Source organism: Nicotiana tomentosiformis, chromosome 2 (genome assembly GCF_000390325.3).
Source record: "Nicotiana tomentosiformis chromosome 2, ASM39032v3, whole genome shotgun sequence".
Classification (NCBI taxonomy): Eukaryota; Viridiplantae; Streptophyta; class Magnoliopsida; order Solanales; family Solanaceae; genus Nicotiana; species Nicotiana tomentosiformis.
The window spans coordinates 147633945-147647751 of record NC_090813.1 but is presented as its reverse complement, the minus strand read 5'-3'; the positions used below and the strand labels follow the sequence as shown (position 1 = coordinate 147647751).

The 13807-nt window shown below is 37.1% G+C and overlaps 1 protein-coding gene across 1 annotated transcript; it reads right to left on the bottom strand.

Moving 5' to 3' along the window:
• Nucleotides 1–12189: 12189 nt before the first annotated feature.
• On the bottom strand, nucleotides 12190–13445 carry LOC138905821 (uncharacterized). The gene is made up of 2 exons (XM_070194337.1): nucleotides 13006–13445; nucleotides 12190–12478 (listed from the first exon to the last, which is right to left on the bottom strand). Exons 1-2 carry the CDS (start codon nucleotides 13443–13445, stop codon nucleotides 12190–12192), a joined length of 729 nt encoding a protein of 242 aa, XP_070050438.1.
• Nucleotides 13446–13807: the final 362 nt, after the last annotated feature.

The following is a 13807-nucleotide window of genomic DNA, read 5'->3' as shown; positions in this document are numbered from 1 at the left end:
CCGCCTTGGTAACAAAAGGCATAATCAGCAGTTTCCTTCAGATATCTCATGATCCTCTTTATTGCTTTCCAATATACTAAACTTGGATCGATTTGATATCTACTTACCAAGCCAACTGCTTAACAGATATCAGATTTAATGCACACCATATCATACATTAGACTTCTGATTGCGCTCCTATAAGGAACTCGTCTCATTCTTTCTGTTTCTTCAGGAGTTTTAGGACACATCTACTTTTCGAGGCATGGCCTTTACTGATAGGAGTGTCAACTGGGCTACTATTTTACATATTGAATCATTCAAGAACCTTTCTAACATAATTCTCTTGTGAGAGATACAATAGTTTCCTCGGACGATCTCTTGAAATCTAAACTCCAAGAATATATACAGCTTCACCCATATCTTTCATCTCAAATTGAGATGACAACCATGACTTTATCTCGGTGATAAACTCCTTATCATTTCCAGCTATAAGTATGGCATCTACATACAATGTTAAAATGACAAGCTTGTTCATTGATCTTTTGGTATAAACGCAATGGTCTTCAACCATCATGGTAAAACCATTGGATACAACATCATTCTGAAAGCGCATATACCACTGTCTTGAAGATTGTTTGAGGCCATAAATAGACTTCAAAAGTCTACAAAACTTTTGTCCGTGGCCCTTTTCAATGAAACACTCAAGTTGTTCCATATATATTTTTTCATCTAGTTCTCCATTAAGAAAGACAGTCTTTACATTAATCTGATGTAATTCAAGATCCAAGCTTGCAACAATAGCTAGAACTAGGCGAACAGAGGTAAATCATATATCAGGCGAGAAAGTCTCTTCGTAGTCTATTCCTTTCTGTTGTGTATACCCTTTCTCCACCAGTCGAGCCTTATCTCTCTCAATTGTGCCATCAGCCTTAAGTTTAATTTTGAGAACCCATTTGCTCCCAATTTCTTTGTGTCCTTCATGGAGGTCAACTAGTTCCCAAACTTTGTTGACTCTCATAGACTCCAATTTATCTTCTATTGCTTTTGTCCATTTATCTTTAGAAGGGCATGAAAAAGCCTCTTTTACATTTTTAGGCTCGTTTTGTTCTTGCAGGAGTATCATAAATAGTTCACCGCCTTCAACATCAAATCAACGACGGGGAATCTTTTTACGAGAACCACGTCTTATATGTGATTCATCATTATTCCTATTTGGATCGTTGTTGCTCCCACTCAGATCAGGAACATCCATCATACTCCCACTTGGAACAAGATCTGTGACCATCTCGCTCCCACTTGGAACAAGATTCATTTGGTCACTTTCATTAAATATAGAAGGATTACTTTCATTTGCATCTGATGATGAAGAATGTCGTTGATGAGAAACTAATTCATCATCTGCTAAAATTCTCCTGCTCAAATGAAGTGATCCTTGTACTTTTTGATCCATTATCTCAAATAAGGTTAGGTCTTGACCTACATCTCCCTTGTTAGGGAACTCACCCTCTAAGAATGTGATATCTCGTGATTCAAATTTAGTTACACTCCCACTGTCTTGCTGACCTATAAATACATAACCTTTTGAGGTTTCAGAGCATCTTATAAAGATATTTTTCTTTCCCCTCGGGCCCAATTTTCCATATTTGTGAGACGAATCATGTGTATGGGTAGCACAACCCCAAGGTCATAATACACTCAGGTCGGGTTGTCTTCCAGTCCATAACTCATACGGAGTAATAGTAACTGATTTATAGGCACTCGGTTAAGTACATAGGGGGCAGTAAGCAATACATCACCCTAGTAAATAATTGGGAGGTTAGCTTATGCCATCATTGACCTAACAATTTTTAGGAGTGTTCTATTTCTTCTCTCTGTAACACCATTTTGTTATGGAGTATTTGGGATAGTTAACGGATGAACTATTCTCTTTTCATCACATAACCCATTAAACTAGGTTGATAAGTATTCACGACAATGGTATGTTCAAAGAGCTTTTATATTCTTGTCTAATTGATTTTCCTCTAAGCTCATATAGCGTTTGAACCAACTTATTTCTTCTGATTTGTGGGAAATTAAATAGACATAACTGAAACGGGTAAATTCATCGATAAGTGTGATGAAATAACTTTCTCCATGCCTATCCCTAACATTCATAGGCCCACAGATGTCCGAATGGACTAATTGCAAAGGATATTCAGCTCTAGTCGCATGACCAAAAGGTTTTCTTATAGATTTTCTAGCTAGACATAGGAATGGCAGGAGATGTGGGGCGGGGTAAGTTCTGTCTTAACCCGCATAATTTCTACATACCCCGTCCCGCCCCGCATAGGATTTAAACCTGCATTCACCCGCCCCACACTCCACCCGTGTTCACCTGCCCCACAAATATTTTTAATAAAAATTCTCTTTTTTGTGATTTTTTTGCCAATAAGGCAATCACATAGATAAACTCCCACCCTAATCACATCAGGTGACTTGAAAATAACACAGATTTCGACCATTATGTAGGACTTATTTTCTGCTCACATTCGTGTCAAATCTAAATGCGTTTAAGGATGTTTCATATACAATGATTTACAAATAATTACTAATGCTTCTCCTGTTAAATGCATACAATTTCATATTCAAAGAAGAAGAAAAAATAGTTATGAAAACAGCACTTTAACGAACCTTCAACAGGACACAACACTAGTTAGTTCAAAAAATTAAATCCCCGCCTCGCCCCGCGTGATTTTTTTTATTTTAAATTTGAACCCTCCCCGCCCCGCAATCGCAAACTCCCAAACCCGCACTGTCCCGTACCCGCACCGCCCCATTACCATCCCTAGCTAGACAATTTTTACAAGTGGACAATTCCACATGTTCAATATTGGAAAGCAAACCTTATTTTGCGAAGCTTTGCATTCTTTGTTGGCTAAATAAATTATAGAAAAACTTAGAAAACCTTATTCTTGCATGCCATATGTTTACATCACTATCATATTTATGTGAAAAAAGAAACATAGAAAAACTGCATTGTTATTAAATGAATCATAATCCAAATCCATAATAATTAAGCCTCCGGTCACATGACCAAAACCAAATATAGTTGAACCAAAAATCAACTTGGCAGAATTACCATGACAAAATAAGTCAAATCCTAGGTTAAGCAAAACTGAAACTGAAATAACATTCCGGCGAATTGTTGGTGCAAACAGAACATCATATAGTATTAGGTCTCGACCGCCACGCAAGACTAACTTGCATGTACCGATCCCTTCAACAGTAACTTTATTGTTATTGCCCATATATATCCACTTTTCTTCACATGAAACTCGCCGAAATTCAACAAAGGCACTGCATTCCCAGGCTATGTGGTCCATTGCTCCAAAATCTATAATCCACAAAGGATTAGATTCAGTTACAAAAATAGAACTAGAAACACAAAATTCACTAATTCGAGCATCGTGAAATACCTTTCTAGGAGGCTTAGAGCAATCTCTGGCATAGTGACCCTTTTTGTCACAATTATAGCATTTCACTTTAGCAACTTTGACACGTTTGGGACGTCTGTTCTTGCCTTTTTCAGTCTTTGTCCTTGTAGCATGCTGAGCTGGCTGAGCTTGAGGTGGACCTCTCTTCTTTCCACAATTCCTTTTCTTTGAATCACTCTTGGTTTTGGAGTTTGTTGCCATGTGCAACTCAGCTATTGGCTTTGCAGCCTCAAGTCATTCCTCCTCTAACTCAAGATGACTCCAGACATCTTCTAGAGTTGTGATTCGCTCACTATGGGTCAAATGCATTTTTATATGATCCCAAGAATTAGGTGAAGAGTGTATGACAACTTGGATTTGCTATTCATTAGTCAACATATGACCATCTTTTAACTCCCCAATCATATTTATCCTTTGCCTTAGATGTATTTTCATTGAATGTTCTGGGCGTTTCTTATATGAATCAAATTTGATCCTTAAGGATAGCAGCCTTGCAGTGGAACAGGTACCAAACCTTTTCCTCAAAGCATTCCAAGATCTATAGCTCTTTGGTAATCCTTAAACTGCCTTAGGATGTCATCATCCAAGGTGCTCAATAGCGTAATGCGAGCAATGAAGTTCTTTTTCTTCCAACTGTCATTGGCTTCACGCTCACGCATATGTTGAGCAGTGTTGCCTTCCTCGGGCTCATTCATGACATTGTTAATGGCCTCCAGAGCCTCTTGCTCCTTTAACACATACTGGACATTTAAGCCGGATTTCATAGTTATCTCCATTGAGTTTCTACTCTTTGTTGAGCTCAACAACAATATTTTTCGAAGCAGTAGTCATTCTTTAATAAAATAAAAAATCATGAGGATCATTATAAAAATAAAAAATAATGCATGTTCAACATACATACATATTATAACACTAAGCATCAATTGATTAAGTTAATAAGTATATATATTAATCATGGAGTCGAGAGTTCACTATATTCCCAATCATCATCCAAAAATTTAAATTTTATGAAAACTAACCTATTCAATTATCTAGCTAAGCGTCTCAATCATGTTTAAGATAACATAATTATCTATCATGATTTTACAATCTCATATGGATAATAAGTTAACAAATAACTTATATTAGCATGCAAATAAAATTAATGTCAAACTAATTAACATTTATTACATGCTATACAAATTCTCATAAAATTTACTTTAATGTTAAACTAATTAACATATCATACATGTTAAACAAATTAACAAGTAATATTAATATTAAACTAATTAATATTTATATCATGCTCAACAATTAACATAATACGTGTGTTAAACTAATTAACAAATAAATTTAATGTTTTACAAATCAACATTTCAAGCATGTTAAATAAATAAATAAATAAATAAATATAATGTTAAACAAATTAATATTTCAAGCATGTTAAATAAATTAACAAATAAATATAATGTTAAACAAATTAACATTTTAATAATGTTAAACTAATTAACAAATAAATTTAATGTTAAACAAATTAATCTTTCAAGCAATTGGGATAATAAAATAATGTCACGGCCTAAAATTTCTATCCATCGTGATGGCGCCTAACACACCGGTTGGGCAAGCCGAAACATGATAACGAAGGCAACATAATAACGAAATTTATAGAAATATCATAAGTGTGAGGTCTCAATACAATAAAACTGCTAATACAAAATAAATCCCCAGAAACTGGTAAGTACGGAGTCATGAGCTTCTACAACGGAACACAAGTCTGAAACTGAACAATAAATACACTGTCTGAACTGTAACAACAGTATGAAAAGAAAAGACAAGTCAAACTGCGACGGATGCAACTCTACCTCACCTCTAGCAGATAGTCCAATAAGCAAGCCTATTACTGATAACTGGTCCCCACACCTAGATCTGCACAATTAAGTGTAGAGTGTAATATGGGTACAACCGACTGTCGCGCCCCGTTTTTCTTGTGAAAGAGGGTTTCGACATGTGAAAACTCTTTTAAATGGGTATTAAAAGAAAAGAGTCACTACCTAACGGTTTTTAAGGTGCGTTAGGGCACCTATTTACCAATAACTCTGTTTGACTAGTCAACGCTACCAAAGATCGGGTGAAGGCTCAAATTACCTCAAAGAGAAGGCTTTAGGCACTATTCGAGGTCCACAACTGTGGGTCCCGGCCGAAGTTTACAGTATGTGAATTAAATAATTAAGTTAGGTGATCAAATAAGCAAAAAAAGATGTAGAAGTTGGAAACTCTATTATAACATAAGAATTAACTATATGACTAATTGATACAAGTCTTAAAAAATCACGAGTACATTTGCGTCGATCTATGACTAAGTGTGGACAGCCAGTATATAAAAGGATGGGGGGTCATAAGTTTATTAGCCTAAAGGATCACCGCGTGCAACATAAATAATACTTCGCAACTCCCTTAGGGTAAGGGTTGCTCATATTATTCAGCGGGCACATACTATCATCTCCTGCTACTCGATTACTATGTTGAAGTTAGTACTTAAAGGTGCTCTAATTCAATTCTAAAACATATCATATGTGTGCACTACCCGTCCCATGTCTATGGTCCAGGAGGCTTTGGACCTGTTATTAGGTGGTTCTAGACTTTACTTAGGTCGCTCAAAATGATAAAACTAGGCGATATTCAAAATAGATAGGACTGCACACAATTGCAATGAAAGGCTCAAGTTGACCTCCACACAAAAGCACGCGATTAGATTCTTATATTAGGCAATAGACAAATTCAGAATTAAGACTTAGAGTCATTAAGTCTTATAGGCATGGCCTCTAGGTGATTCTGAATTCCAGTATCGTACAAGCACCGTTGTTGTTTTAGACTAATGAATTCACATATTATAGGTATTACAAACCCTATAGGCATGATCTCTAAATTGTTTGTGCAATGAGGCAGTAAAACTATTCGAAAGCTCAGAATTAATAGCGCTTGATTTATAGACAGGCTTTCTAGGCATATAATCGTATTCTATAGGCAGGATTTCTAACAATTGACAATTAGACTTAGTTTTATAACACTTTATCTCTATATGCATGCTATCTAAGTGAGGCAGTGCAAAATCAGCATGAAGCAGTTGATCAATTATTAAACCTTATAGTCATGATTTCTAGATTGGCGAAAGTATTGCATTATTGTATCCTATAGACATGAAACCAGTGTAGTAATTATTTGAGTCGACATATTTTGACAAGTTAAGTGAAGTGTCTGTGCGTGATTCCTATAGGCAGGGTTCCTATTAGTGCAACATACGCTAAACAAAACAGCAAGTAAGGTATGATAGACGTAATAGCAAATAGAACACATAGACCCTATAAGAATGTTTTCTACCCTTTCATGCTAGCATTAGAATACCTCAGCCCCCATTTACTAATCCTCCCATTATTTGTTATTACAAGTTATTAAAGGCCAAATAAATAATGTAAACATAAAAAAACAATCATAAGCCCATTAGGATAGCTAAAAGCCCAACACAAAGGAATCCTTTGACTTTCTGGGCCTTCAACAGTCTTGCTCTCCGGACCACCAACAAGCCCAAATCCCAAGCTCACAAGGACAACTAGAATGCACCTGAATCCAGTACCCAAGTCTAAAAACACATATGGCCCATCCAACCAGGCCCAAACGCGAAGACAATTGTCTTGCTTACTCAATAACCACAACAAATGCCACAAGTAATAACCCACACAAACTAACTACTCAAATAAGTTCAGATTTAGACTTATACATAGGGGGATACTTAGGTATTATATCTAATGAAGAAACTGGACTTGTTAAACATGATATCCCAGAGGCAAATAAGCACATGAATAAGAATAGAACAAAAACTCTCAAAGAGATTTCAACAGACAAACATGGTATAGAACTGATTCAATAGGAGTTCACAAATAAAAAGTTTACCAGGAGGATCTAAAGTAAGACATGCCTGAAACTAGTCTTACAAAACAATCATATAGACACATTTCCATGGGGTGACAGAGTAACTAGCATGTATTCATTTAATTCTAAAGAAACCAGAGATTCAGCAGGTTGATCATATATGACAAGTTTAGTTATGCGTCCGGGATTACCCAAAGGCATTAGACTCTAGTAAATTTAACACTAGCATTACAGGATTTCATCATGATAACAGAATTATAGTAACATAGAATAATTAAAACTTTGTTGGGGTTCACTAAAGGTATAAACATAAGTCATGCTTGGTCTGAAAGCCTTAAATAGTATTGGTATGCAAGAACTCATACTATTATGGATTAGTTCTAAGGAAAGTTATCAGGTTGTTCATGATTGCACCAAGTGTGAAATATAAAAAAGGCATGGTCACAGCTAATTGGCAATCAAACAAGACTTCTTAAAAGCAGGAAAACTAGTAGGCATAGTCAAAATCGACTTACAAACACCCACTTAGTTCAAATATGAGAGACTTAACACATTCGACTTCTAGGCAGACATCAATCATCTTAAGAAGGTTATACTTGGACTCATGATAGATGAAACTATGCAAAATTCAAGGTTAATATGAAAGTCAAGTAATACTTAAGAGGGCTAGAACTTTATTCCAACCGGCTGCACCTAGAAAAGAACAAGCTACCCCTTTAGAAGCTTTGGACTTAGGTAATATCAGAACACACAGAATTGTAGAAGAAACATCATCGAGACTAACAATCAGTAGAACACGTGATACTCTTAAAACATTAGGAATTCATAAACAGCAGGGAAACTGAGTCAAACAATAGTGGCACATATAATTCACATAGACACCATCATATAAGAGGGAAGTGATTTGAATTGTAAAGGTAGAGAACACTAACCAGTTGCAAAGATAAATGAGCAAAAGAGTGAGGATCTTAGAATATCATAAGTGATTCAGTAGCAGCAATTGAAGGAAGACAGTGAAATCCCAAATCCCCAATGCTTCAGAGTTCACAAGAGCCTCAAGAAGGGCTCCGAGCAGTGCTTGCACCGGAGGAGGTCGTTTAATGGTATTATGGCCTTGGATTTCAGCCGGCCAAGAATCCAATAGTTTCAGAAAATATTCGAGTGTAACAGAGTAAGTAAATGAGTGAAAGAGGAGAACAGTGAGAAGAGTAAGAGAGAATAGTTCCTCCGGTCTGTTAAAGGGGATTAGGGGAGGGGTTTATATAGTAGTAAAGATCAACACACGAAATAAGGAAATACAGTCAATCGAACACAAATAAGGAAAGAGAAGCATGCAAAATCACTCAGAATCAATTTAGGAGAAAATTGAGTAAACCCTAGTTTAAAAGGAGAGCACAAATGGTCGAAATACCACTGAATCGGACCCCTATAGCCTGGTAGTGAGTATATCCAGACAAAATATCGCCTATATATCGAAAGTTGAAGGCGATGACACTTGATTTGGGAGATCGGTACTTTCCAAAAATGGGGCAAGTACTATGTAACACCATAGTCTCGTAACAAACAACGAGATATTGCATAGAAGGTAAGGGAATCAAGGATTGATTCCATTTTGGGACCGTATTTGGAGAAGATTTTGAGATACGATGACTAGGGTTTCTCAGAGAAGAGGAGAGTAGAGAGGTTTTAAGGGTGGATGTTACGCGAAAATGTCTCTAGGGTTTGGGTGAGGAAGATATAAGGAAAGGGGAAGGGCTATTGTGGGCCGTTGATCATCTAAGATCATCGGCCATGATTAAAGGGGAAGTGGGATGGGTCATGAGATGGGTATAGGGTAATGGGATGTTGATATAGTGTTAAGGGGTATATGGCCAAGGTTTTGGTCCGAACATTAGCCCTATATTGGGCTAAGAATTAAATACACCAAAATTATTTAAAATAATTTATAAACATTAATTAATAAATAATAAAATATTACTTATAAAATAAAATAATTTAAAATAATAGCTTAATATTATAAAATATAAAAAATGCTATTTTAGCATGAATAATGTAAAAAATGTAATTAAGCGCAAAATATAGGCTATTACTGCAAAATTATGTAAATTGCTCAAAAATGCAAATATAATTATATGAAATGAAGTAAAAATATTATAAAATATAAAATATATATGTGGATGAAAATAATGAATTTGGATGATTGAGTCATCATAAAATAGTTTGATAGGATAATTAGTAATTACCTTAACAATTTAAATGCAAGAAAAATCAATTTTAAAGCTTTAAAAATTATGAAAAATTATAGAAAATACTTATATAAACCTTATAAATTGGTGATGATGCATAAATGTTATTTTAAAATTATATATGACATTTATAAAATATAAGGGCAAAATTGGGTATCAACAGCTGCCCCTCTTTATCTGGGAATGATGAAAGAGTTGTCAGGTAAAGAAAATGATGACAAATTTTATCCGAAATAAGTGGGGGATGATGTATTTTGAAAAATGGGGGTCGAACCCTGGTTCTTGAGTTGCCTACATATCCCTGGTGTTACGGGAATCAGGCCGTGTGTAGTTTTGGATCCAACGATGAACGAAACCGATAGAGTTGTTAGAAGAGTAGTTGTGTGTTTCGAAAAGGATCTTTTGGATGTGATAGTGTCGTGAATAACAGATAATTTCAAGTGAATCTATGAACATGAATTTGAACGTTACAGATGTATACGGCGAATGTGTGAGTGGTTACGCACAAAGGGTAATTAATTGCTGATCATCGGTTATGTTAAGGTGATCGAAGGATGTGAATGTTGTGAACGGAAACCGGAGCGAGAATTGCTCATATTTGTAGAACGGTTACCTCCCGAGTTACCTGCAAAACTTAAAACACGATGCACGCGAATATATATATATATGGGGTTATTGCGAAAATTTAAACATTATGCAAATTCTCTTCGGACCATGAGAGTTATCTTTGGACGATGAGGATGATGTCCTTAGACCATGACGTCCTGGGCCTTGAAGCGTATGATAAGGGATTCGCAGGCCATGGAATGGTGTCCTCGGACCATGAGGATTGTGCCTCTGGACCATGACGCCTTTGAATAATGATATGTAATTTCGAGAGATCCTTCAGCCATGGAATGGTGTCTTCGGGCTGTGAGGATGATACCCTCAGATTATGATGCCTTCGGACAATGTGGCGATGTTTCAGCCCATGAAATGCAAAGATGCAGTTATCTCAATCGTTTGATAAAGGTAACAGGTAATACTTAGTCATATGCGAGAACAAGACAAGACAAGGCTTAGTCTTGTATGAGATGAGAGAAGTGCTTAGCCCTATGCGAAGAAAGGAGACAGTGCTTAGTCTTATGCAGTGTAGCGGAGACAGTGTTTAGTCTCATGCAAGGGAAGGTAATGCTTAGCCTTATGTAATAATGGAGGCAGTGCTTAGCCTCATGCAAGGAATGGAGACAGCGCTTAGTCTCATGCAAGGAAAGGCGGTGTTTAGCCTTATGCAATTATGGAGTCAGTGCTTAGACTTATGCAAGGAGTGGAGACAATGCTTAGTCTCATGCAAAGGAAGGGAGCGTTTAGCCTTATGCAATTATGGAGCTAGACAGTGCTTAGCCTCATGCAATGTAATGGAGACAGTTCTTAGTCTCTTACAAAGGAAGGCATCATTTAGCCTTATGCAATAATGGAGGCAGTGCTTAGCCTCATGCAATGTAATGGAGACAATGTTTAGTCTCATGTAGAAAAAGGTAGCGTTTATCCTTATGCAATGATGAGGGTAGTGCTTAGCCCTATGCAAGAAGAGAAAGGATTAAATGCGAGAGGGAAAAGTATTTCTTAGCTTGACGCGTTTGCGTTTAGTGACTTCTATCGGTGTAAAGATAGTGATCTTGTTGTATGTATATATTTGCGGACATTCTTGTTATGTCCATTGTGCCTGCATCCAAAGAAAAATCGTGAGTTTTTTGGGCGAAGGTTGGTTCGTGCTCTCGATTCTTTCCTTTGCCTTCGCTCCTGTCTTGAGGTCCTATTTGAGTCACCCTGGGTAATGTCTGGCTACTACAGAAAAATGAAATTTTTGAAAAATATGCATTTGTGATAAATCGTTTATATAACAATGCACTTTGTTCAAAATATGTGATGATGCATAAAACAAATAATGTTCGAATCGAAGACAGTGACACGTTTTGAGACATTGCAACCTCCTAAGTCTGGAATTTTTAGGGCCCTCCTCAAAATTCTGCCCCAGTTTATATGCATACTTTTGGTGATACACTTCTTTGGTTACCCTAAACATGATGAGATCTGACAAACTCGAGATCTTGCCCCAGTTTCTGACCATAAGGGGAATGAAGATCTTATTATAAAGTGACAGAATCTATAGGGCTGCCTACGTATCCCCTCTTAAATGGGAATCAGATCAAGCGTAGTTCAGGTTACATCAAATAAAAAGTGCAAACATAACCTTAAACATAATATCTCTTGATTGCGTCGGGGTTGATAGGTTTTGTCCATATCTCTTCATCCATCTTTGCAAGTATAAGTGCTCCTCCTGTCAGTACTCAGTGAACCATGTAAGGGCCTTGCCAATTGGGTGAGAATTTCCCCTTTGCTTCATCTTGATGTGGGAAGATTCGTTTCAGCACAAATTGCCCCAATGTGAATTGCCTTGACCTGCCCTTTTTATTGAAAGCCCTTGCCATTCTGTTCTGGTAGAGTTGACTGTGACACACTGAGTTTATTTTTTTACCATTAATGAGAGCTAGTTGTTCATACCGGTTTTGTACCCATTCTGAATCGATGAGCTCGGCTTCTTATATGAATCTTAAGGAAGGAATCTCCACTTCGGTAGGGATAACAACTTCGGTACCAAAGACTAGTAGATAGGGGGTTGCCCCAGTTGATATATGATATGTGGTTCGGTACTCGAGTAAAGAAAACGGTAACTTCTCGTGCAATTGTTTGTAGTTGTCCACCATTTTCCTCAATATCTTCTTGATGTTCTTGTTGGCAACTTCTACGGCTCCATTCATTTGCGGCATGTATACTGTGAAATTCTGATGATTGATCTTGAATGTTTCACACATAGTTTTCACCAGGTCACTGTTGAGATTGGTGGCATTGTCAGTAATGATTGACTCAGGTACTCCAAATCGATAAACAATGCGATCCCAGACAAAATTTGTACGATCTTCTTAGTCACAGCCTTATAGGAAGCGGCCTCAACCCATTTTGTGAAGTAGTCTATGGACACCAAAATGAACCTGTGTCCGTTTGCAGCAGCGGGTTCAATTGGTCCGATAACATCCATGCCCTAAGTAGAGAAAGTCCAGGGTGAACTCGTTGCATTGAGTTTGTTGGGCAGCACTCGTATCATATCAGCATGTATCTGGCATTGGTGACACTTTTGAATATATTTGATACAGTCTGTCTCCATAGTCATCCAGAAATAACCTACTCTTAATATCTTCTTGGCCAAAACGAAACTGTTCATGTGAGGTCCGCAAGCTCTGGCATGTATTTCTTCGAGCAATCTAGATGCTTCTTTGGCATCGACACTTCGTAACAATCCCAAATCAGAAGTCCTTCTATATAGAATTCCTCCACTCTAAAAGAAATGGTTGGCCAACCTTCGAAGCATGTATTTCTGAGTGTGTGTAGCATTCTCTGGGTATTCTCCCTTTTCCAAGTATTTCTTGATATCGTGGAACCATGGATTTCCGTCAAACTCTTCTTCAACATAAGCATAATAAGCTGGCTGCTTATGAATTCCTATTGGGATAGGATCGATGAAATTATTTTTTGGATGTTGTATCATGGAAGAAAAGGTAGATAATGCATCTGCGAACTCATTCTGAATCCTTAGAACATATTTGAATTCTATCTTTGTGAACCTCTTGATCAATTTTTGTATACAGTGCAAGTATGACAATATTTTAGTTTTTTTAGTAGCCCATTCTCCTAGTACCTGGTGTACTAACATATCAGAATCTTCGATTACCAACAACTCTTGAGCGTTCATGTCGATGGAAAACCTGAGTCCCAAGATGCATGCCTCATATTCCGCCATATTATTGATGCACAGGAACTTGAGTTTTGCGGATACGGGGTAATGTTGACCTATTCCTAACACTAAAATAACTCTGATACCCAATCCCTTGAAGTTTGCTGCTCCGTCGAAGAACATCCTCTAACCGTCGTATGCTTCAGTGATATTTTCTCCTACAAATGACATTTCCTCATCGGGAAAATACGTCTTCAATGATTCGTATTCTCCGTCCACGGGATTCTGTGCCAAGTGCTCAGCCAATACTTGCCCCTTGACTGCCTTTTGAGTCGCATTGATGATGTCAAATTCACTTAGCAATATCTGCCTCTTTGCTAACTTACCCATATGCATGGGTTTCTGAAAAATGTATTTTGGTGGATCCA